The sequence below is a fragment of the Toxoplasma gondii genome, chromosome XII (assembly GCF_000006565.2).
Source record: "Toxoplasma gondii ME49 chromosome XII, whole genome shotgun sequence".
Classification (NCBI taxonomy): Eukaryota; Apicomplexa; class Conoidasida; order Eucoccidiorida; family Sarcocystidae; genus Toxoplasma; species Toxoplasma gondii.
Genome location: NC_031480.1, coordinates 1,014,092 through 1,034,858, shown reverse-complemented (window position 1 = coordinate 1,034,858; position 20,767 = coordinate 1,014,092). Strand labels below are relative to the sequence as shown.

Below are 20,767 nucleotides of genomic sequence, written 5' to 3'. Positions count from 1 at the left end.
TTTCCTTTCCACTCTGAAAAGCAAATATTTCAGCATGCACATTTCAACGAGAGGAGCTGCGACGCATGCGAGTCTCAAAGAAGTCTCAAGCTGCGCTGCGTACACCGTGGTTCCAGCGTTCACGATGAGAAGGCTGTATATTTGTCGCGTATCCGCATGCGCGGAAGAACAAAGAACACCGCGAAAAGAAACGGCGGTCTCACGAAAGGGAAGAAGGCAACAAAAAGCTTCAACTTCTCACGATCCGCCAGTCACACGCGGCACCAACAACAACGCACCGCGTGGATGAGTGTTCTCCAGAAAACTATTTTTCCCAGATCGCAAACGGGGATGTGACATCCCTATGTTATTACACCCGCCTCTACGCATTTCTACACAAACGTGTACAGAGATACGTCACAAGAAGGCGAAATCACCCGGCAAAGAGTAAAGAAATGCATGTGCACGGGGCTATATCTAAATATATACATGCATTTCGCTTTTTGCAAATACATATCGAACACGAGCCGCTAGGTCGCCCCATGGCGCAAATGAAGGGAGCGTTGCATGTATATAAGTATATGCACGCATATGCAACTATACAAACGAATACTTGTTTTTGGAAACCATACGCATGCGTGTGTATCCCCAGAGATATGCTTCTCTCTGTTCCGCTTTATTATCTGTGTCTGTCTTCCCCCTCGTCATTTTGCCCAGACACACACACACACAACCCCCCCTGCTTCTTTCAGTGTGTTCATCCACAGTCGTAACTCTCAGCGTCTTCCTCTATTCCTTGTTCCTCTTCTTCGTTTCCTTTCCTTCCTCGTTTCTCGTCTTCCTTCCCTCCGCGTTTTCTTCTCTTTCCTAAGGGTAGACGACGGTGACGGTGTATCTTCGTCGATCTGCAGGTATGTGAGCGCTGTTGATCCGCGAGCTTTTCAGCGTGGATTCTTCCACATGGCGTTCGAGCAGTCTCTTCACGATGACCATCTCGAAGAGGAGAGCGAGCGCGCCGTTGCACGCAGCCAGCTGAAGCAGCTGGAGCCGAAAGAAGAGCGGGATGGAAGCGACGCGCAGATTCAGCCAAGCTGCCAGAAAGCCGAAGCAGTGCGAGGAGGGCGGAGGAACCTCCGCGGGTGTGAATAGAAGAAGCAGACTCGGCAAAATCACAAGCAGCGCCATGCCCAAGAAACACAAACGGTTGGTCCAAATCGCTGCAGAAACCCGGAAAACACAGAAAAAGCGAGACCACAGTGAGGGTGTGCGAGCATCCACCTTAACTCCGAGATGCACTCTTCAGAGACGTCGAAAATGCCTTTCATGAGAAAAGGAATACACGTAAATATATGCATATGAATATATGTATATATACATATATATATATATATATATGTAGCGAATCCTTTCACAAAGTATGTATGCACCCAGCGGATTTGTGTAGAAAATTGTTGCAGTTGAAGGTTGTTGTACCTTTGCGCCAGGGGAAGCCGGAGGAAGTGAAGGCAGCGCAGCAGAAAACGTATTGCATGGATGAGATGAGGAAGATGACCGTGTTTTCCATCCCAGAAAGACTGTCGTTTCGGTCGCCTGTACCACGAGACCGCGAAAACAGGAGAAACATCGACGCTTGCACGTATATTGCACACCCATATGTCAACTTATGAACGTATATACATACATATGTACATGCCTTCGCTTAGAACCATATACGCAGTGGTGGATGCATACTCTGGCTGCCTCCTTTTCACGAATAAACCACCCCTCCTGTTGAGAGAAGGATAGTTTTCTCGATGCCTCTCTTGCTGTCAAAAGAAGGTACGCTGCTTGTCTTCGTGGAGCTTGGCCGCATATTTCACGATGCGAGCTCCCTCCCTCTTCTTCTCTCTAAGTTATCTGAAAAGCGGTCGGACACGGACTTGATTCCATAGACATTTGCTGTCTGTACAGCTGCATGCAGCCGCATGGGTTTCTGTCGCTTTCATCCCATCCAGGGACGTAAAATCGTCTCTCTGTTTCTGCGCGTATACGCCAGAGCGGGAGACGACAGTTCCATATCGATCTCAGTGGTGTTTGCATGATGCGCCCCTGTATTAACTCAAACATTTACAGTACCTGCCTCTGTAATTGTCGAAGGGTGTCCTATTTTTCAGTGACTGGCGCTCGATAAAGTACACATTACAGCGGGTGCTTGTACTGCCGTGCATCTATCCCTTCCCTTGCTCATGTATTAGAGCGCTCTCGAAGTTGAATATTGGTTCTCGAGTCAAGTTTTGCTGCTTTACCTGCGCCCGGTGGATCAAAAGGGATGAAGAATGGTTGTTGTCGCAGGTGGAAGAGAACGAAAATCTGGAAAAAGACGTGCAGAGTGATCTGGCAGAAAAAGCCGCGACACAGCGAGATCGCCTTATAAACGAAGAGGTAGAACTGCATGCCCCGGCGCCCCTGGGGCCTGGCGGCCCGGCTTGGCCTCCCATGCGACATTCTGTCAGAGACGCGAGGGGAGGCTCTTGAGAAGATTCCCCCCACTGAAACAGACGCTCAGCACTGTGGTCACCAAAACACGAGAAGGCAACCGGGGGCGTCTCCCTCCCTGTTTGAAAACGCATGCAGAAAAGAGTAGATCAGAGGTAACAAGTCCAGTCCACTTCACCTAAGTCACTTACTACCCTGTTATCAAGCGTTTTACGTTTTTACTCCACGCTTCAAAGGGAAAACGACGCCAGCGCCTACAGCGTCTGTCTGCTCCTTGCAAAAAAAGCGCCTTCAAAAGTCAAAAGACTCTTCACGAGCTGCGTGCATCACCACGTTCCATGTAGCCTCACTTGACCGAGAAGAGAGACGAGGACGGGCGCCGAAACGAGACTTCGAGGAGGTGTGAGGTGAGAGAGAACATCCGCCGCATTTGTTCGAGCAACCGCGACGGAGAGAGGAAGAATTGTAATCAAATCAATCCACATGTACTGCACCACAAACAGGAAAAGACAATACACATTTTTGAATTATATACGCACCATCTACGTACAAACATGTATACACCGTATACACATATATATATATATATATATATATATGTATAGGAAAGGATGTGCGTACAGTAAACCAAAAAAAATGAGAAGACTTATGTGCGCAAATACCCATCTCCCAAACAGAACTTATTATACAAATACGCCGCATACGCCGCCTGGCGCGTATATCTGCTCGCGCATGCGTGTGCCTTTCTCGTTATACCCCATTCATACAGATTTGCTGACGCATGCGCATACATACATATATATAAATATATATATATATATATGAATATGCATGCATACATAGCAGCATACACTGTTCCGTGCGAGGGTGTACTTACTTGCGAATCGGTGAGATTTCCAGCTTGGGCGTAGAGAAGAAGAACGGAAGTGAGCTGGAGGACAGAGTAGCACGCAATGAACTTGAAGGTACTGAAACTGTTCATGATCATGCACCTTCCCTCACGCAGCAGCTGCACGGTCGCCCAGAGAGACACGGCTGAGAAGGCAGACGCCAGAGAAGCCCCGCTGGGGCGCGCCAGTGGGCCTTTCGCCGCGTCATCAGGCTTCGTAGCGGGCGCAGCGTCTTCCCCGGCGATGGGGGAAATAATTGAAATCTGCAGATTAACACAGCAGGCGACTACGAGAGAAAAGGCGCTGCAAAGCAGAGTAAAAAGGCGAGGAAAGGGAGATACGCAGAGACTCACAGCTACGAAAGTGCATAGGTGGAAGGTAGGGGAGGCTCTCTCCTCGAGGGTGAAGAGATCGAAGAACAGGGAAAGAGATAATTGGAGGTAGGAGGCAAGCACGAAAAAGACGAGCAGAGGGCCTTGGAAATCGTTATCGCCCTCTAACACTTGGCGAATTGCCTTGTTGCGGCTCGTAGGTTACATCTCACACAAAGCATGCGTCCTGTCTCTCCAGGAATAACGCGATACGAAAACATGGAACATAAAGGTCTCTGACGTTTCACTCTGAACCAAAAGAGACTTTTCAAGTGCTCTTGCCGCTTCCTCACCCCGACATCTGCCTGTTTGATGGCTACGGCGTCGTTCGTTCCGTCTCCGCACATGGCGACGACAGGATCGGAAGGGAGCTCCTGGAGAGCAGAGACGAATTCGCCTTTGTCTTGCGGGCTGGCCCTGCACAGCACAACGGTTTGTCGAACGACGTATTCGTAGAGAGACATGTGAAAGTAAAAGGCATGGCCCTCCTGCGTCGCCGGCGTTTCCTCGCCCTGCTCTCTGCAAGCAGCGACAGCCACAGCCGCCCCAGCCTCCCCTGGACCCTGGTCGCTCGCTTCCGACGAACGCGGAGACCGCTGTGACGGCTCTGCGTCTAGACGCGAGAGCGCGCAGGAGGAGACACTGCTCACGTGTGGAGTGGGTGCGCCAGTGCCAGAAAAAGGCTTTGTCTCCTCCGAACTGTGCCGCCCGAGTCGCCAGCGCCGGTAGAAGGAAGCGCGCGGCTGTGGGCTCTGAAACACGCGAAGCTGGAGAGTCAAGCCTTCCCACACATTCACCGGGGGCCCTGGGCGCGAAGCCGAGAGCCGGACGTCTTCGAGCTTTTTGACGCGCGTCGTTCGCGACTCCTCTTCCCTTCGACAGACCTCTTCCTCCGGGTCCTCTTCTTCGGTTTTGTCCGCTGGTCCTCTCTTTGTGGGACCTTTCCGCGGTGTACTTTCCCCTTCATCTGGAGAGGAACAGCCTCCACGGCTGTCCTCTTCACTGAACTCTCCACGCTGTCTCATTGCAAGTACGTCTTCGTCGGCCGCTCGCAACTCCCAGGAGACTTCTGTTGAGATCTCGTTCTCTTCCAGCGTCGCGCGCAGGGCCCCACACGGGCCTGTCCGGAGTGTCTGCTGCGGCGCGGCGCTGCGCGTTTCTGTCTCCTCTGTCTTCTCGAGGGCGTCCTCGCCGCGGTTTGGGCCTCTCAGGCCGGCTTCCCCACTGGCAAAGGTGGAGGCTCGTCCCCGTGTCTCCTCGGTTCCACTTTTGCGCCCCGCTTGTCCTTCTTCTCCCCCTTCCCTGCCTCTTCGGCGATCGTCTCCCCGAACTCCAAGGTCAGCCCACCTCTCCTCTTCAGCGACCCATGCAGTTCTCCCTCCCCTCTCTCGCTGACCCCCTGCGTATCCTCCTGTCTCTCCTCGCTCTGCTGACTGGTCTCGCTCTTCCCTCTCGTGTTCCTTGCGAGCCTTCCTTCTCGCTGGCTTCACGAAGCTCGCGGCGTCGGTGTGGAACAGGGAGGGATCGGTCTCTTGTCTCTGTCTCTCTGTCTCCGACGGCTCCGAGGCGAATGTGTCCGAGTCGCCGGGGGACAGGTCGCAGGCAGGCACACGCACGGGGGTTGGGGGGCAGTCCAGCGGCCCTGGGAGATTGAGGAGGGCCGACGCCGTGGCGACGACTGCGGCTTCTTCGTGCTCTTCCGCCTTGGGCGCTGGCGAAGGTCCTAAGAGGTCGAAGAGCGCGTCTCCCAAGACACTCTCCTTCTCGTTGGGCGGCAGCAGAGGCGCCAGGGAGGACGCCTGCTCGCCGCGCTCCTGCTCCGCAAGCTGAAAGACCGACGGGAAGCAATCGACGCGCGAGAGCGGCGGCAAGTCGCTCTGCTCTTTGATCGGGAAGTACTCGCCCGGAGAAAAAACGTGGTGGAACGACTGCTGTTTCTGCAGCTCTTGCTGGACAAAACACACCAGAGCCTCCGACCCCGGCAAATAATTCCGAGGCAGAGACGCCAAACGAATGGCAGGCGCCACGCTCTCTTCTCCATCTTCTTGTCGCTCTTGTTCTCGATCTTCTCTCTCAACTTCCTCCTGTGCGGCTTCTTCTGTCTCCTTTTCTTCCTCGCGGGTGTCTCGCGTTCTCTCTGCCGTGGATCTCCCGCCAGACGCGAGAGGCAGGATCGGCGAGGCAGCGCCCGCGGGCGAGTGAGCAGTTGAGGAAGGCGACAGCGAGAAGAAAGAAGCATGTTCCTCACAGGAGGATTCACCTTTGCGTTCACTTCTGTCGCGCGTTAGGCGGGCGTCTTCCCTTCTCGTGGCTTCTGTATCATCGCCTCCTTTTTCGCTGATGCCTGTCTCTGGCTCTCGTCTCTCGGACGCCGACCGAATTTTCCGTCTCCTCTCCTTCGTCTCGACCGCCCGCCGTCCCCGTTTAGTAGGCGCCCTTCTCAGCTTCTGTCTCTCTGTCTCTCCTTTGGGGTCACCTCCAATCGAGCAAGGTCCACCACGTTCGCCCCCTGCAGACAACGAGGCAGGCCCCCAGCCTCTGGCCCGCGGAGGCCGGCGGGTCTCTCTTTTCTGTTGCTGCCGAAGAAGCGAGACAGCGACCCCCGGAAACATGAGTGCTTCGACGACAGTCCGCAGTTGCTGTTCGTCTCGTCGAATCTGCTCGTTTCTCCTTGCTTCTCCTCCGTCGCTCTCTTGCCCGTCGCGTGTACCCACAAACGACGCGATACGCCGTCCTCTGCCTTCTCGCACAGGGTGTCTTCCCGGAGCAAGGCCTCGATCGGCTTGCCCTCTCTTCCCCAGGTCTCGCCTCGCGGTCTTTCTTCGCTCCACGAGAAGGGTGCTCGCTCGTTCTCCGCCGTCGTCCCCTCCGGGCTCCGGGCGCCGCCAGCGGGGCGACGGGGGGGCGGCGCGATCGCGGCTCCAGGCGAACTCGGCCTCACGCCTTTGCGTGGACGCGCCTTTGCGGCGGAAGAACGGCCACTGGAGGAAGGAGAAGAAGCGCGAGTTCCGCGCCTCTGCTCGTCCCTGGTCTCCCCGCCGAACGGCTCCGAAAGGCTCTTCCTCCCCGCCCTCACTCTCGCTGCTGCTCACGAAAAAGTGGGGAGGCCGCCTGGCGCGTCCCGGCTCGCGCTCTCGCCTGGCTCGGCTCCACGTCGAGTGTGTCCGGCTCTCCGCATCTGCAACGCACGACGCGAGTCCTTCGCTGGTTTCGAGGAAGACGTCGTTCCCGGAGAACGCGGCGAGTTGTCTCCGACTGTCTCCGTTTGTCGCATCTCTCGGCAGGCGGCTCTTGGCGCTGCGCGAAGGCCTGGGCAACGGCAGGGGTGAGGAAGAGAAGAGGCCGGAAGTCTCCGCGCGCCTCCTCCACCTCTCTCCCCGGCGCCTGTCTGTGGACCCGCGGCGCGCGTCCAGCAACGGAGACACCTCGGGCGTCGGCGGCAGAGCCAGGAAGGGACAGCCAGCGTCGGCGCCCGCGGCGAAGAGTGGCGACGAGAACCGCGAGCGCTGGCCCGCGAAGGTATCCAGGCGGGAGACAGCGCGGCTGGTCTCTTCGCTCACACCGAGAGACTCTCGCGAGGGTGGAAGACGTCCCTTCCTTGGAAAAGAGAAACAAACGTCTTCGTCTTCCTCCCACAGTGACTCTTCCGCCCCCGTCTCGATGTCGGCCTGCTCGCCATCTTCTTCTCTTCCTTGAAGACCGCCAAGTCGTCGAAGCGGCTGCGGCAAAAGCAGACTTTTCCCCTGCTGGTCGAAGAGGTCCACCAATGGACTCGGAGAAGAAGACGGAGGTTCACGAGAAAAAAGTCCAGAGGCAGGAAATTGAGAATGAAATCCAGGAGAACGCAACGCAGAACGGGAAGAAGGCGAGAAAGAAGGAGGACTAGGGAACCGCGTGTATCCATTGTCTCCCCAGTCGTCGTCACGAGGCAAACGGTCCCAGGCCCAGTGCCTGTGGTTCACAGGCGGCACCTCCAGAAGCGGATACGCACCAAGAGTCTCCCGTGTTTCGCCTCTTCCCGAACTCATGTCATTAACATCGATCACAACGTCGTCCTCTCTTCCTTCTCTGTCTCTTCCTTCTCCTCTTTCTCCTCTTTCTCCTCTTTCCCCTCTTTCTCCTCTTTCTCCTCTTTCCCCTCTTTCTCCTCTTTCTCCTCTTCGCTTATTAGGTTCCCACTCATTTTCACTGTCTCTCTGTCGGTGTAGAGTCGAGTCGAGCTCTGGAGAGCGGTGCTCGCCTGCTCTCTCTCTGTCTCTTTGGCTGCCTGCGGGGTGTGTCCGTCGCTCCTCAGCTCGTCGCCTCCGAGTCGCGAAATCCCCAGCAGTGTCGCCTTCTTCAGTCCCTGCTGCGTCGCTGTCTTCCCCTCTTCCCTCCTCCTCTTCACCCGAGTCGCGCGCCCCGTCTTTCTCTCTCTCGTGCGTCATCAGAATCTCTTGCTGGTGTCTCCGCAGCCGGTCAATCACCTGGTCGCAGTCTTCTACGTACGGAAAGTGGGTGAGAGTCTGCAGGCGCTTCAGGTGGCGGAACGCGCGCCCCGTGACTACCAGCGAGGCCGCGCGAATGTCAGGAAGAGTCGCGAGGAGCTCGCGGAGGTCGACAGACGACTGCGGGGATGCAGGCTCCCGAGAACGCGAGCAAGAAGCGACGGAGACAGGCGACACAAGACGACGCCCGCCCTCGCTCTCGCCCCCCTCGCGACATGAGGGGACAGTCTCTACACTTGCGCGGGACGCATGCGCCTCAGGCAGCAGCGTCCACACCAAGTACTCCGGACCCCCTACATGGTTCTCGTCTTCTTCCGTTCGATACACATCTCCCAGAATTACCACAGGGGCCCTGACAAAAACGCACACACTCGGAGACAGCAGGAAACCGTGTCGCAGTGAAGGTGATGAAAGAGGAGACGCGAGGGGACAAAAGGAGACAGAAGCGGACACACTCGGAGACAGCAGGAAGCAGTGGGTCAGTAAGGTGCTTCGGCGTGGAGCGTTGGGCTTGAAACCGACACTGCAGGCATCCGCTCTCTTCTACAGAAGCGCGAGAAACGCTTGCTTGCTTCATGTTGTTGCAGTCGCGCTTTTTGTGTTCTCATCGGACCCACAGCCTACTCTGCAGTGTATGCTTCACTTTCTGGCTTGCAGTCTAAACCCTGCGGTGTTCTCTCCCCGGTACCTTCATTTCTCACGACTCTGTGACTCCCTCCTCGCTCTTCCGCGGTCTCACCCGCTTCGCCTTTCCCCCCTGCTCTCTCTTCGCGTTTCTTTTGTTGGTCTTCTCCCTCAGCCTTCTGTTAGCACTCGAGAGAAAGCCAGCCATGCACTTACTCTTCTTGTTCTGATTCGTCTTGTCCCCACACTACTTCCCCGTCTTCTCTCCTTTCCGCTTCGTCGGGAGACGCCTCTTCTCGCCTTCTATTCGCCTCGCGGGGGAAGCGGCGACTGCTGAAACTTCCCCCGCTTTCAAATTCACTCGCGTCGAGGTGTCGCCTTCTGTCCCTCTCTGTCGGGCCTTTTGTCGGTGCCTCTTCGCGGCAAACGAGCGCTCGAACAGCGTCTTTCGCTGCACACAGAAAGCCTGCGTCTTCAACCTTTTCTTTCTCTCTCTCTCGCCCCCCGGTGGTGAAGAAGTCGTCTCCCCGTTCGCCTCGGCCTTCTGCGTCCTCATCCTCTGCTTCGCGACGCGAAGCAACTGTCTCCTCCTCTTGCACCGGCTCCAGGAGGCGCGTTCCGAGCTCTGCGGGGAAGATGTCTCGGCGCTGTCTCCGGTGTCCCCGCAGCCAGTTCCAGAGAAGACGCGGCGGCGCGCAGCAAGGGGATGGAGAGTCGAGTGTCGTCCAGTTCTTTTCTGACAAGTTTGCCGCCCCTGTTGCTTCCTCTGTCCCCCGTATCTCTATGCTCGCGCAGCTTGTTCGATTTCGCGCTCCTCGCTCCCCTCTTGTCTCTTTTTGGGCTCGCTCTGCCGCTCTTCCACGACCGCAGAAGAGCGAGAGGCCCTCTCGCCTCAGCTCTCGCGCCTCTACGCTCTTGAATGTGTCTCCCTTTTCCCTCGCTGCCTCGAAAGGCGCAGCGGCGCGGGTGTCTCTCCGCCGCCTGTGGCGCTTCTCTGAAGGCGCAGAGACGCCGAGAAGGCCGCACTCACGCGCGACCGCGATTGAGGTCAGCGCATGGTCTCCCGTCGCTATTCTCACAGTGCACTGCGCGCGCCGAAGAGTCGAAATCACTGCCGTCGTCTCCTCCTTCAACTTGTTGGTGAACAACGCGAGACCCAGAAAAGTCAAATTGCGCTCAGCTGCTTCTCGGGACACCTGCCGGGCGAAGCACGCCAGCGAAGCAGATGAAGATGGAAGAGAAGAAGATGAAGAAGAAGAAGATGATGAAGAAGAAGAAGATGGAGAAGAAGAAGACTGTTGAGAAGAAGACTGTTGAGAAGGAAGGGATAGGCGACGACCGGCGAGGGCGATGACCCTGAAACAGGAGAGAAATTAGGGCACCGGAGAAAACACCGGGAAGTTGGAGAGGAGCAGCACTGAGAGGGAAGAGAGAAGGTGAGCCAGCGCTGGAGAGAAAGAGGGGAGAAGTCAGCGCCACGGAGCAAGGGAGGAAGCAGAAGTCGAGCGACATGAGCGTTCTCAATCTGCCGGCACTCACCGATAGCCTGACGCCGAAAAACGATGAAGCCTCTCCTCCAAGTCCGCCGGGAGAGTGCGGCGGTCGCACAGCGTGCGAAGGACTTCTGTGCTGCCTTTGCAATAAACCTGGCCACAAGAAAAACGACGCAGGCGAAAGATGAGGAAGCAGACGAAAACAGAGAGACGGAGACTCTGCGAAAGGGCCGCAAGAAGCAAGAGGCAAGAGAGAAAACGCAGAACAGAACGGAGAGTAACGCGCTACATGGAGAAGGAAGCGTGGCGAGGAGAGCAAAGGCGACGGCTGCAAGGGGGTCGAAGCGCTTTGACACGCAGATGAAAAACCGCATGCAGAGAAATGCGTAGATCGGCGGCAAAACCATTCACATGACTCTGACGCAGGTCCTCGAACCCAATGAAGAGACAGCAAAGTCAGAGAGAAAAAGGGGACAACTTACAAAGTAGGAGCGGCTGTCGGTGTCGACGGCAACCACACTCATGCGCTGAAGAGAAGCGTCGAAGTCAAACCGCCTCACAATCGCCAGTGCGCCTCTCTGAAACGAAAGAGAAATATTCGCAACTTTCAACGAGTGCGACAAGTTCGGGGAAACAACTTCCAAAGGAAATCCAGGGCGGGAAGCACTCCTGGCAAACAAAGGTCGACAAACGAAAAACGCACTCGAAAGCAATCTTGACGACGCGCGCCTCAACTCTGCTACCAAATAACTACACAGTGCACATGTACGCACAGGCAGCATCCACAGTATATAAGGCACAATGCATGTAAATAGACAAACATTCATAATGCTTATGTGTTTATGTGATGTGATGGAGAAAAACAGATGGTTAGATGTAGAAAACTGGAAACAGATATATATATATATAGATATAGATATAGATATATACATATACATGCACGCATGCCAATACATCCGTATGGATGTGGGTGTATATTCGCATTAGCACTCGAAATGCAAGAGTGAACAGCTGAATAAATTGGGAGCGAGCATGCATGCGCTGTGCGTAAACGTTGAGTTTCACGGTCCACTGTATCCCGTGCTTCGTTTTTGCTTCTCGAATTTCTGTCTCTCTCACCAAAGAGCGTTTATTTTCCTCGAGAGGGTCAGGAGGCAGCATGAACGTCAAGCCTGGAATGTCGCCGCCTCCCTGTAGTTCTCTCTGCAGCTGTTGGAAGGCTGCATGCTCTTCCTCGGGGACCCCCGCGGTAATGGAGTGTTTTCTTTGAAAAGAGAAATCCCCGTTTTCCCCTGCTTCTTTCGCTCCGCTCGCCGACCGATCTTCTCCGCCCCAGAGCAGCTGTTCCTTCTCTCGAGGTCTCGCTTCGCCGCTAGACTCGGGCATCGAAAGAATCGAAAAAGCCTCGAGTTCCTTGCCTGACTTTCTCAAGTCCTCTCCAAAGAGTCCTCCCCTACTCCCTCCACCTATCGCTCCCATCGAGTCTCGTCCTCTCTCTTGCTCTCGCTCTTGTCCTCTCTCTCTCTCTTGTTCTGTCTCCTGTGTTCGCTCTGGATGTTCACTTCCTTGGCCGTCCAGGAGAAGCCATTTGGTGTTTGCGAGCATTTGGAGTTCGAGCGGGTCTCCCGCGACTTCTCCGCCGATGCGGAGAAGCGAGTGGCAGGCGCTCATGCACTGGGTGGCATATTTGATGCATGCGCATGCAGTCGAGGGAGGGAAATCGCGATCCGTAGTGCTCACCCCGCCAGAGTGCCTCGCTTGAGCGCCGGTGTCTCCCTTCTTGTTCGGTGCGGAGCCGGTGGACCGGAGGGCGCAAGGCGAGACGAGAGAGAGGAAAGAAGGCGGTTGTCGCTCGCCAGAATCGGAGACTGCATGCGCTCGACGGGCTTCTGTCTCCGGACACAGCGCGCAAGAAGCCGCGCACTGGCAGGCCGGCAAGAAGGCCGCCATTCCCACTCCCTCTTCCGTCAGCGTCCCCGTTTTGTCAAAGCACAGACACCGCACGAAGCCGCCCAAGCTGAGGCGCGCAGGCGCAGTGCAGTAAACGCGGTAGAGCGAGTAGAGTCTGGGCGACACACGACAAACAAGGCGAGACAGATGCTGGACGCGGAAAATGCGAAGAGAGAGGAGAGAGAAGAGAGAAGAGAGAAGAGAGAAACCGGAAACAGCACAGAAAAGAGACGACCACAACGAGAAGGAGAGAGACAGAAGCATGCACTGAAGATCATAGGGGCAAAGACGTTTCACAGAGGGGAGAGAAAAGAGGTCATCTGTGGTGAACTGAAGCGTCCGAGACTCCTGTCGACAAAAGGCGAATAAAAGAGAGAACGTAGAAATCTGTGAAATCGCTCGCGACAGAAAAAGTCTGTACCTGGTGACAGCGACAGAGAGGCCGACGCTCATCGAGGCCGGGAGAGCAGGCGGGACAGCAGCGGTGAAGAGGTCGAACATCCGAAAGGCAATTTCCGCTTTGGGGAGACTGTGGAGAATCGAAATGACGAGAGTGAAGATGCCTCCAATGGCCGCCAAGACGGCCAAGATGCCCACGAATTTGAGGGCATCTGAAAAACAGAAAAACAACAGCGAAACCAATCGAATGGTGCTCAAAAAAGGCAAAACAAGCGGAGAAGCCACAAAAAGGCAGTCGAGTTTCCACAGTCTCACGCATCCACACGTCAGTCCACGAGACATGCACGTTCACTTATGTGCATGCAAATATTAACGCATGTTCGTGTGAATAAGAGTTTTCGTCTCGAAAACGAAGAGAAGGCGAAGAGAAACAGACCTGAAATTTCTAGAGCAATAGGTAGCCATGTGATACGCAGGCCACCATCAGCAACCGTGGTACATCACTTCCCTCTTGACTGCATGCTCGGAAATGTACATCAAATATATATATATATATGTATATATATGTATATATATGTATATATATATATGTTTACGTGTGAATAAATACGCACGCATTCTGGAACTCTCTGCCCATGTTTGACGTCTGGTATCGTCTCTCTTCTTCACATGCATCCTTCACTCGTCCCCTCGTGGAGTCGAGTGTGTGCGTCCTCACCTCCTCCTCCTCAGATAGATAGATAGATACATACATACATGCAGATGTAGATATAAACAGGTAGGCAAGCAGAAAGAGACATGGGTCGATGCATTGACACATGCGCACAGAGAGATAGACTCAACAAGTTCGGACTCACCTCTCTCGAAGTCGATGCGAACTGCTGATTTGAAGAGGAGCCTCCGAAAGGTCCGTCCCTGGGTGGTCGCATAGCCGACGCGGCAGACGGCCGCCAGAGCTCTTGGAGCGTCTGCAGGGGACGAAACCGAAGATCCGGGAGAGGAAGAGGCGGAAGAAGAAGGAGAGGACGCGGGGGGGACTCTGACGGAGAGGACCTTAGTACCGGCGAAGAGTTGATGTTTCGCCGCCTGAGAGAGGTAAAAAACAACGCAGGCAAATGCAGGAGAGAAAACAGGCGAATTTCGGAAAGGAAATACAACGCAGCTTCGTGTCGCAGTCCCTCTCGCATGCAGCGACGGAGCGAAGGCCGTCCATGCATGCACCAGTGCATGCATCAGTGCATGCACACACACACACACACACGAGCACATGGAAAGTGAGAGCGCAAGACGCCGCGACGAAGAGAGTAGTATGGCAAAGAGGAACGACTTTGTGTCAAGGCAAACATCCCGGGATCGCGACCAATTAGAATGTGTGTGTATGTGAAGAGAAAAACCAATTCCGATCTCCTACCTGCTCGAGGTTGAGGCCTCTCTCTGCGTCTCCCTCGCCGTCGGTCCGGCCTTCCGGCAAGGGGGTTTTGATGATTGGGAAACTCTCCCCCGTCAAACAACTTTCCGTCACCACGATCTACAGAGAAAAGGAAGGATTTACACGGAAGGGACAGACTGAAGCGGAGAATCCAGGAAGCGTGAGACACCACGACGGAGATGCTGCGGACGGAAGCGCGAAGTGGCTGAGGCATCAAAGAGAAAAGAGCTGGAAGAGGCCTAGCAGAAGGTGCACAGTTGAGAGAACCAAGAACAAGCGATGCAAAAAAAGACATGAACCGACTAGAAGTCCAAACAAACGGCGAAAAGGGAGACACAGAGGAACGGCTCTGTGTGTGTGTGTGTGAGATGACGGAGGAGTACCCGGAGAAGTCGGGTGAAGAGACACGGAGACGAAAGGAGAAGACGAGAGAAGAGCGGAGGGAGGAGAGAGAGGAAGAAGAATGGTCGTGACTTTAACATAATAACTTCTCACCGTTCCTCGTAAGACGATGGCGTCACAGGGTAGAACCGAGCCGATTGTGACTTCGAAGATGTCCCCCACAACCAGGTCAGCCGAGTCGACTTCCTCCCTCACGACTTTTTTCGCGTTTCTTTTCTCCTCACCGTCACCGCCTCGAGTTCCTTCGCTCTCCTTCTCTCTGTCTGCTGCGGATCTCTCGTCTTGCGGCGCTCCCACTGATGACGCTGGCGCCTGCTCTGGGTCCCTGAGTGGACCTGGCTGTTGTTCTCCCTCCTCTCTCTGTGTGGCGTTTCCCCCAGAAACGGCTTCATCGCACCGTTGACCCCCCAAAACGCCTTCGTTCTCCCCAGTCACTCGGTAGGCGACGACAGAGCAGCGCTGTGCGGCGAGGTCCCGGAGCCTCAGCAAGTTGTGCCTAAACGTCACGAGAAGAACAGACGAGGAGAACCAAGTCGAAACGTCGAAGACAGCCAAGAAAGGCGCTAACTCGGAAAAGCAGAAGAAAGGGCAACTTGTCCCCCCTCTCCCCCCTCCAAATGTGGAAGAAAGACGAAGGAGCAACGAAGAGAAAAGTCGCCTGCCTTCGTCGTCGCTGTCCTTCCCCAGCTGGACAGGTTGCGAATGTCGCAAGATCCATGTGAGAAAGCCGCATTCTTACACGAATACACATGCGCACACGGTCACAGACACACCAGACACATACACGTATGAATACAGATATATAAATATATATCTAAATATACAAATATGTATATAAATATGTATATTTATTGGGATGCATACGAGCATACACCGAAGGAAGAGTCCGGAGAAATCTGATAAACACAGGCAGAAAGGTAGGACAGAAACAAGAAGACAGAAAGGCAGGAGGAGTAAGAGATTCACAGTTTACGACGCACAAGAGAAGGTGAAAGGAGCGAAATACGACAGAGAAAGCACAGAGGCAGCAGGGGGAGAGATCGGCGACCAACTTCTCACGAGTCTCTCCTTTCTGTTTACCTCGTTCGCAGGCATTCGGCGCCGGTGGAGACAGAAGTGATGAGGAGGATCGCGACGGCGTACTGCACATAGTCGTCGAAGAACCACAGTGCGACCGCGAGAAGCTGGAAGACGTAGAAGGGATGCACTACATCCCGGAGAACGAGTGCAGTCAGCGACGGGACCTCCACGCGAATGGAACTGCTTCCAAAGAGGCCCTGTCGGAGACGCACCAGGTCGCGAGTCGGCGGGGAGTTCAGGAACTGTCTCCGCAGCTGGTCTGGGGGGAAGCAGACGTTGAAAGTGAGAGGCTTGAAGGTGGACGACGCCGGCAGAGGGCTGAAGGCGAAAGGGAGGCACACAGCAGTGGGAGGAAAAGTTTGGAGTCTCGACAAAACGGCCTCGCTCTGGTGACGGCAAAGTGACCTCCTCTTACACCGAGATGCGTGTGAAAGAAACGACGCATGCGCAGACGCCTCTGAGTGTAAGGGAGGGGACCCCTACCCTGTACATTTTCACCTCAGTTAACGAGGATGGATGTTCTGCGCCATGAAAGTCGCGATGTCACCTTTGGGGACTCAGGTTCTTGCGTGAAAGGTCGAATGCCCCGTCAAACAGAGGATGCAGGTGTTTAAACAATGACGAGGAAAGAAAAACGCAGTCACGATTCTGCGCATGCAACGTACCCTCGAGCGTTATGTCCACCACTGCCCGGAGCCTCAAGAATATACCGAATGAATCGGTACTCAAACATCCACGCCCATGTGTGGGGAGGCTCCGGAGCGCCGTCTGCATCATCGCTGTCTCCTTGTTCGGGACAGTCGGTTTTTGGATATCGCGACGGAGAGTTGGATCTTCGACGAGCAACGCAAATGTCTCCGCCTCGCGCGTTCCTCTCGTCGGAGCTTGTCTTCTCCGTCTGTCCCCGTCGTTCCGCCGTCGCCGCGTGTGAGGTATCTCTTCTCTCCGAGTCCTTGGCGCCCAGACTCGAGAGACGCGCGCGGCCGAGAGCCGGCGTGAGCCTCTTGGATCGCCCCCCCGGAGACAGCACGGCGTTGACCAGCGACTGCGAGAAAGGGACTCGCGTCACCTTCACTTCGCTGAGAGACAACGGAAGAGACACACGTGGAAGAGACAGAAGAGACACTGTGTGTGGGGAAGCCTCAGCCCCGGCAAAGAGAAGACACGACACCGAAAGACGTAGCCGAGGGAAGGACCGCGTGCACAGTTGGGAAGATGAAAGGGCAGAGGAGAGGAAGGGGGAAGCGAAAGGCGCAGAGAGACAGAGCATGTGGGGAGGACCAGAGACAGGAAGGCGAAGCGTCTTCGAGAAGGGAGTGGAACATCCGGAACCAAAGGCGACAGGCACGAATGCATGCATCGATTTCCCTGGAGAGAGCAGACGCAAAACAGAATAGCCAAAACACAAAGGCGTCAATGGACATGCATGTGTGCGAGCATAGATTAACGGATGGACTGAAACAGATGGATACAAATGTATATGCATGTATAGAGATATTGAGAGATACTGACACAAATAGAAACACAAATGGATGCACGTATACAGAGATTTACACAGAGACAGCGAGACATGGACAGCTTGATAGACACAGGGGGAGAGATAGGCGGCGAGCTATACAGAGAGAGAGGAAGATAAGAACGGAGTGATATGCATCGTAGACAGGCAGACATGTGGACAGATAGGGATGCAGCGAGAGGCAGAGAAATGGACAGAGATGTCCAGATATAGATAGATACACATACATAGAGACAGAGAAATATACAGGTAGACTGCGATATAGACACAGAGATCTCGATCCAGGTCGAAGGATTGAAGACATCGAGAAACACACTACAGACGTCGACAAAAGTCGACAGGCTAGGAGACACATTGTGGGTCACCGGCGAGATGAGAATTCACTATTTCCTCTGGTTTTTTTTCTTGCGCACTGTTTTCCGCCGTCGGCTGTGACGAGACGAAGATGGGTGGCATCGTGAAGAAAGCATTTTCGGTGAGTCCACCTGAAAGTCCAGCGCCGGAACCAAAGCGCGAAGAGGAGCAGCACGCCCCCGGAGAGACACCCGAAGATCCACAACAGAGCAATCCGAAACAGCCGGCGCCGGTAAGGCTGCACGGTCACAACTCTGAGAAACAAGAGCGGAAGGGCAAAACATCGAAGAAGCAATGCGCCAAGACTCGAGTCTTTACCCTGTCTATCTACATCTTGACAGATCGAGGAATTTAGATCTAGATACACGTATGTATAGGCATTTGTACATACAAACATTATATATATATATATATATATGTATACATTGATATTCATGTATAACTAAACCTAGGAATGCCTATCTCTTTATCTCCATCGCGACACGGCCAGACTCAAATCTGCACAGGTGCACTGACACCTGGAAGCCCGACTGTGAATCCGAGGTACATACGCAAACTGCATGCGCAGCCGTTCGCTCTCTAGCTCTCTTGGGTCTGTTCTCACAGAAGCCAAAATTCAGCAAAGGGAGAGAAGAGCGGGGAAGCTGGCGACGGTCTGTGTCCACTTAAAGCGGGTAAATTGTGAGACACTTGAGCTCTAGACCTGCGGTACAAGGCCTAGTAAACGTTTCCAATCCGAGAGAGGCGATTTGCACGAGCGTAGGTCTCCGCTAATGTGTAGCAGGCAGTGCAAGGGAGAGAAAAGAGAGACGAAGGCCACCCTCGATCGGTCTTTTTTTTCCACACGGTTTCCTCTTGAGTGTCTGTAGCGCGCTTGCGTTTTTTTTATGCACGATTGATCAGTTACCTCTCTTGCAGCTGCAGTTCTTGCAGTTCAGGGAACGTGTCATAGGCGACGAGAATCAAACTATCGGTTTCCCTTTCGCGTTTTCTCTCGTCATCGCCTTCTTCTCTCGGTCTTCCTTTCTCTCTTCCTCGGCTTCCCTCCTTGTCAGCAGCTGCATGCGCAGGCGGCGCTGTGTCGGCGACCGCGCGCGCCATCGTCGATAGGGAAGGAAGCAAAGGCGAAGACGTCGGAAGACTCCACAAGAACGTCGAAAACGTTTATCCGAAAGTGAGCAGAGGCTGTCGGCGACGCGCTGGTCAACGACGGAAGCCGGCGCTGTTTTCCAGAAAAGAATCCGAAACAGAGAGGCACACAGAACCAGGGAGAGAGAGTGACAACCAGGGACAGAAGGTGCGTTGAAGAAGGGAAGGAGAATGTCAAGACGCGAGGTGAGGCCAGAGAGCGAGGATCCACGCCAGAGAGAGAGGATCCACGCCGGAGAGCGAGGGAGCAAGGAAAAGTGAGGAGGGAGACGCCGGCGGAAGAAGCGAGGGAGGCGAGAGGGAGAAAACGCGACGAGCGCCTGATCACGAGAGAGCTGCGTGAGCGACGAAAGGCGTTGACAAGAGAGAAAAGAAAAAGAAAAGGAGACGAGAGAAGGACAAAACAGCCATCGCTTTGGGCTGCATGGAAAGGATCCGTCAGGAGCCTCGGCCTCGCCGGTACGCGGGCGGGCAAAACCGTCGTGTACGTAGTCGCCGCATATCGAGGGGGAAATGCTCGAGGAAGCGAAGAAGAACAGTCTCTGAAAGAGCCGCTTCCACACGAAACGGCACCGATGCTTCTTCAGATGATCCCCACGTGTACATACACTGTGTAGGTGTCAACGAAGCGCCACAGAGAGCACATGCAGAGATGTCTTGGTCCAGATCGGTGAAGACGTCTACACGTACATTCCGATAAAACATGCAGATGTACCTACGCATGGATGCAGAAAGACGTCTGTGTGTGTGTGTATACGCAGTCGTGTACGGTTCGCAGACGTGATAGAAAAAACGGATTCTACAGTTGAAGTATACCGGTCTGTCCGCCCCCGAAGGAGGCAAGGACTGGGGCGTAGATCCTCGTCAAAAGCAGTCCGGTCTGTGGTGAAAGGATCCACGCGTCATCCTCGGTTTTTTGTGAGCGACTGCGAATCTTTGGCCGGAAGGTGGTGCGCCTGCAAGACGGATTAGTGTGGCTTGCAAATCATTTGTGCACGCGTTTCTAGGTGAAGGGAAACTGCGAAAAGGGAGTTGAGTAAGTTTTAAACCGACCGTGGAAGGGAAAAAACAGCAGCTGTGAAGAGACGAGAAAAGCGCGAGAGCGTCTCCTCCGAAAGGGCGGTGATTTTGAGAAGACGACGTCGAAAAAAAGAAGGAAACGAGACCCGGATTGCCGCAACGACTCCTGACCGCCTGCGCCATTTGTGCAGGGAGGCAGGAGAAAAAAACAGGAGCTTCAAAGCCTCGAACACGACACCCAAGAACGCGTCTCCTGAACAAAGAAACTCGATTCAGCGCCACAGAAAATGCACTGAAAGCCGGTTTCAAATGAAACCGTCACGGAGGATGGTTTTTGCGGATTCGTCAGCATCTGAGGGAGACACGCACTCGAGTCCTGTAAAAGCGTTTTCACACTGAAGAGCTAGAAAACCAAAGAGTCCGCATTCTCGTGTGTCCGTCAGAGGCTCGACTAGGCGTTGTCTGCTCCACCGCTTGCTCCTCTGCCTGCCTCTGGATTACACAGAAACGGTGACGATGCACGGAAAAGCGCGCAGGTAGCGTCCGCCACAGTTCACCTTCAGCACCGACTCCCGAACTACGGTAAGCCGACGAAGAGAGGCTTCCTCCATCCTGAAAACAGCCACACGGTGCAGGCATCGCAAAAAAGTCGCTTTTTCACTGTGTGTATCTGCCTGCCCCGAGGAACAGCTTGAGTGCATGTCGTCTCCTATGCATGCGTGGGGAGACACAGGCCACGATCGCACTTGCCTCGTGTTGCCGAACACTGTGTAGTTCTTACCAGTCGTTCGCTTCGACGAGACGCTCTTCCTCGTGCTGGTGTTCACCAGCAGAGCATCCCAACTGGATCTCGTTGCTGATAAAAGTCGTCCGCCGCAAAAGTCGCCGCACACGTTTTGAGAAGGTCGTGTCTCTCGGAACTTACGGCCAAGCGACGGGTGTAAATGTCGGCTCTTCAGGGCCTGCACACATTGTCTTGTTTTCTTACGTTGAGCACAAAGGCTCTTCTTAGTCTCGAAGAAGGATCCTCACCTGGATGAGCCTGCATGGGAGCGCGCTGAGGTGGACACACTCGGACTCTCGAAAAAGCGCGTCCATCTGCGCTCAGTAGGAGGGCCAGTGAAAGGTCCAGCTCGGCACACTCGTGGC

General features: G+C 54.6%; 1 protein-coding gene across 1 annotated transcript; it reads right to left on the bottom strand.

The window, feature by feature from the left end:
• Positions 1-52: 52 nt before the first annotated feature.
• TGME49_219260 (cation-transporting ATPase, putative) lies at positions 53-19,840 on the bottom strand. Its single transcript, XM_018779841.1, has 18 exons — positions 18,357-19,840; positions 17,509-17,703; positions 16,245-16,658; positions 15,580-15,897; positions 14,593-14,995; positions 14,080-14,196; positions 13,526-13,754; positions 11,439-12,880; positions 10,802-10,897; positions 10,366-10,472; positions 9,043-10,182; positions 4,009-8,554; positions 3,332-3,607; positions 2,805-2,942; positions 2,265-2,352; positions 2,095-2,100; positions 1,453-1,569; positions 53-1,196 (listed from the first exon to the last, which is right to left on the bottom strand). Exons 1-18 carry the CDS (start codon positions 18,548-18,550, stop codon positions 847-849), a joined length of 10,176 nt encoding a protein of 3,391 aa, XP_018634804.1. The 5' UTR covers positions 18,551-19,840; the 3' UTR covers positions 53-846.
• Between the last annotated feature and the right edge of the window lie 927 nt (positions 19,841-20,767).

Bases quoted from the DNA above. Each gene is read 5' to 3' on its own strand.
- TGME49_219260 (XM_018779841.1), bottom strand. From the start codon at position 18,550: ATGGCGCGCGCGGTCGCCGACACAGCGCCGCCTGCGCATGCAGCTGCT. The intron at 16,659-17,508 runs GTGCGCAAGAAA...GTTGTCTCTCAG, and splicing joins ACAGCCGACGGCGGAAAACA to CGAAGTGAAGGTGACGCGAG. The intron at 13,755-14,079 runs GTAGGAGATCGG...TACCTCTCTCAG, and splicing joins GAGGCCTCAACCTCGAGCAG to GCGGCGAAACATCAACTCTT.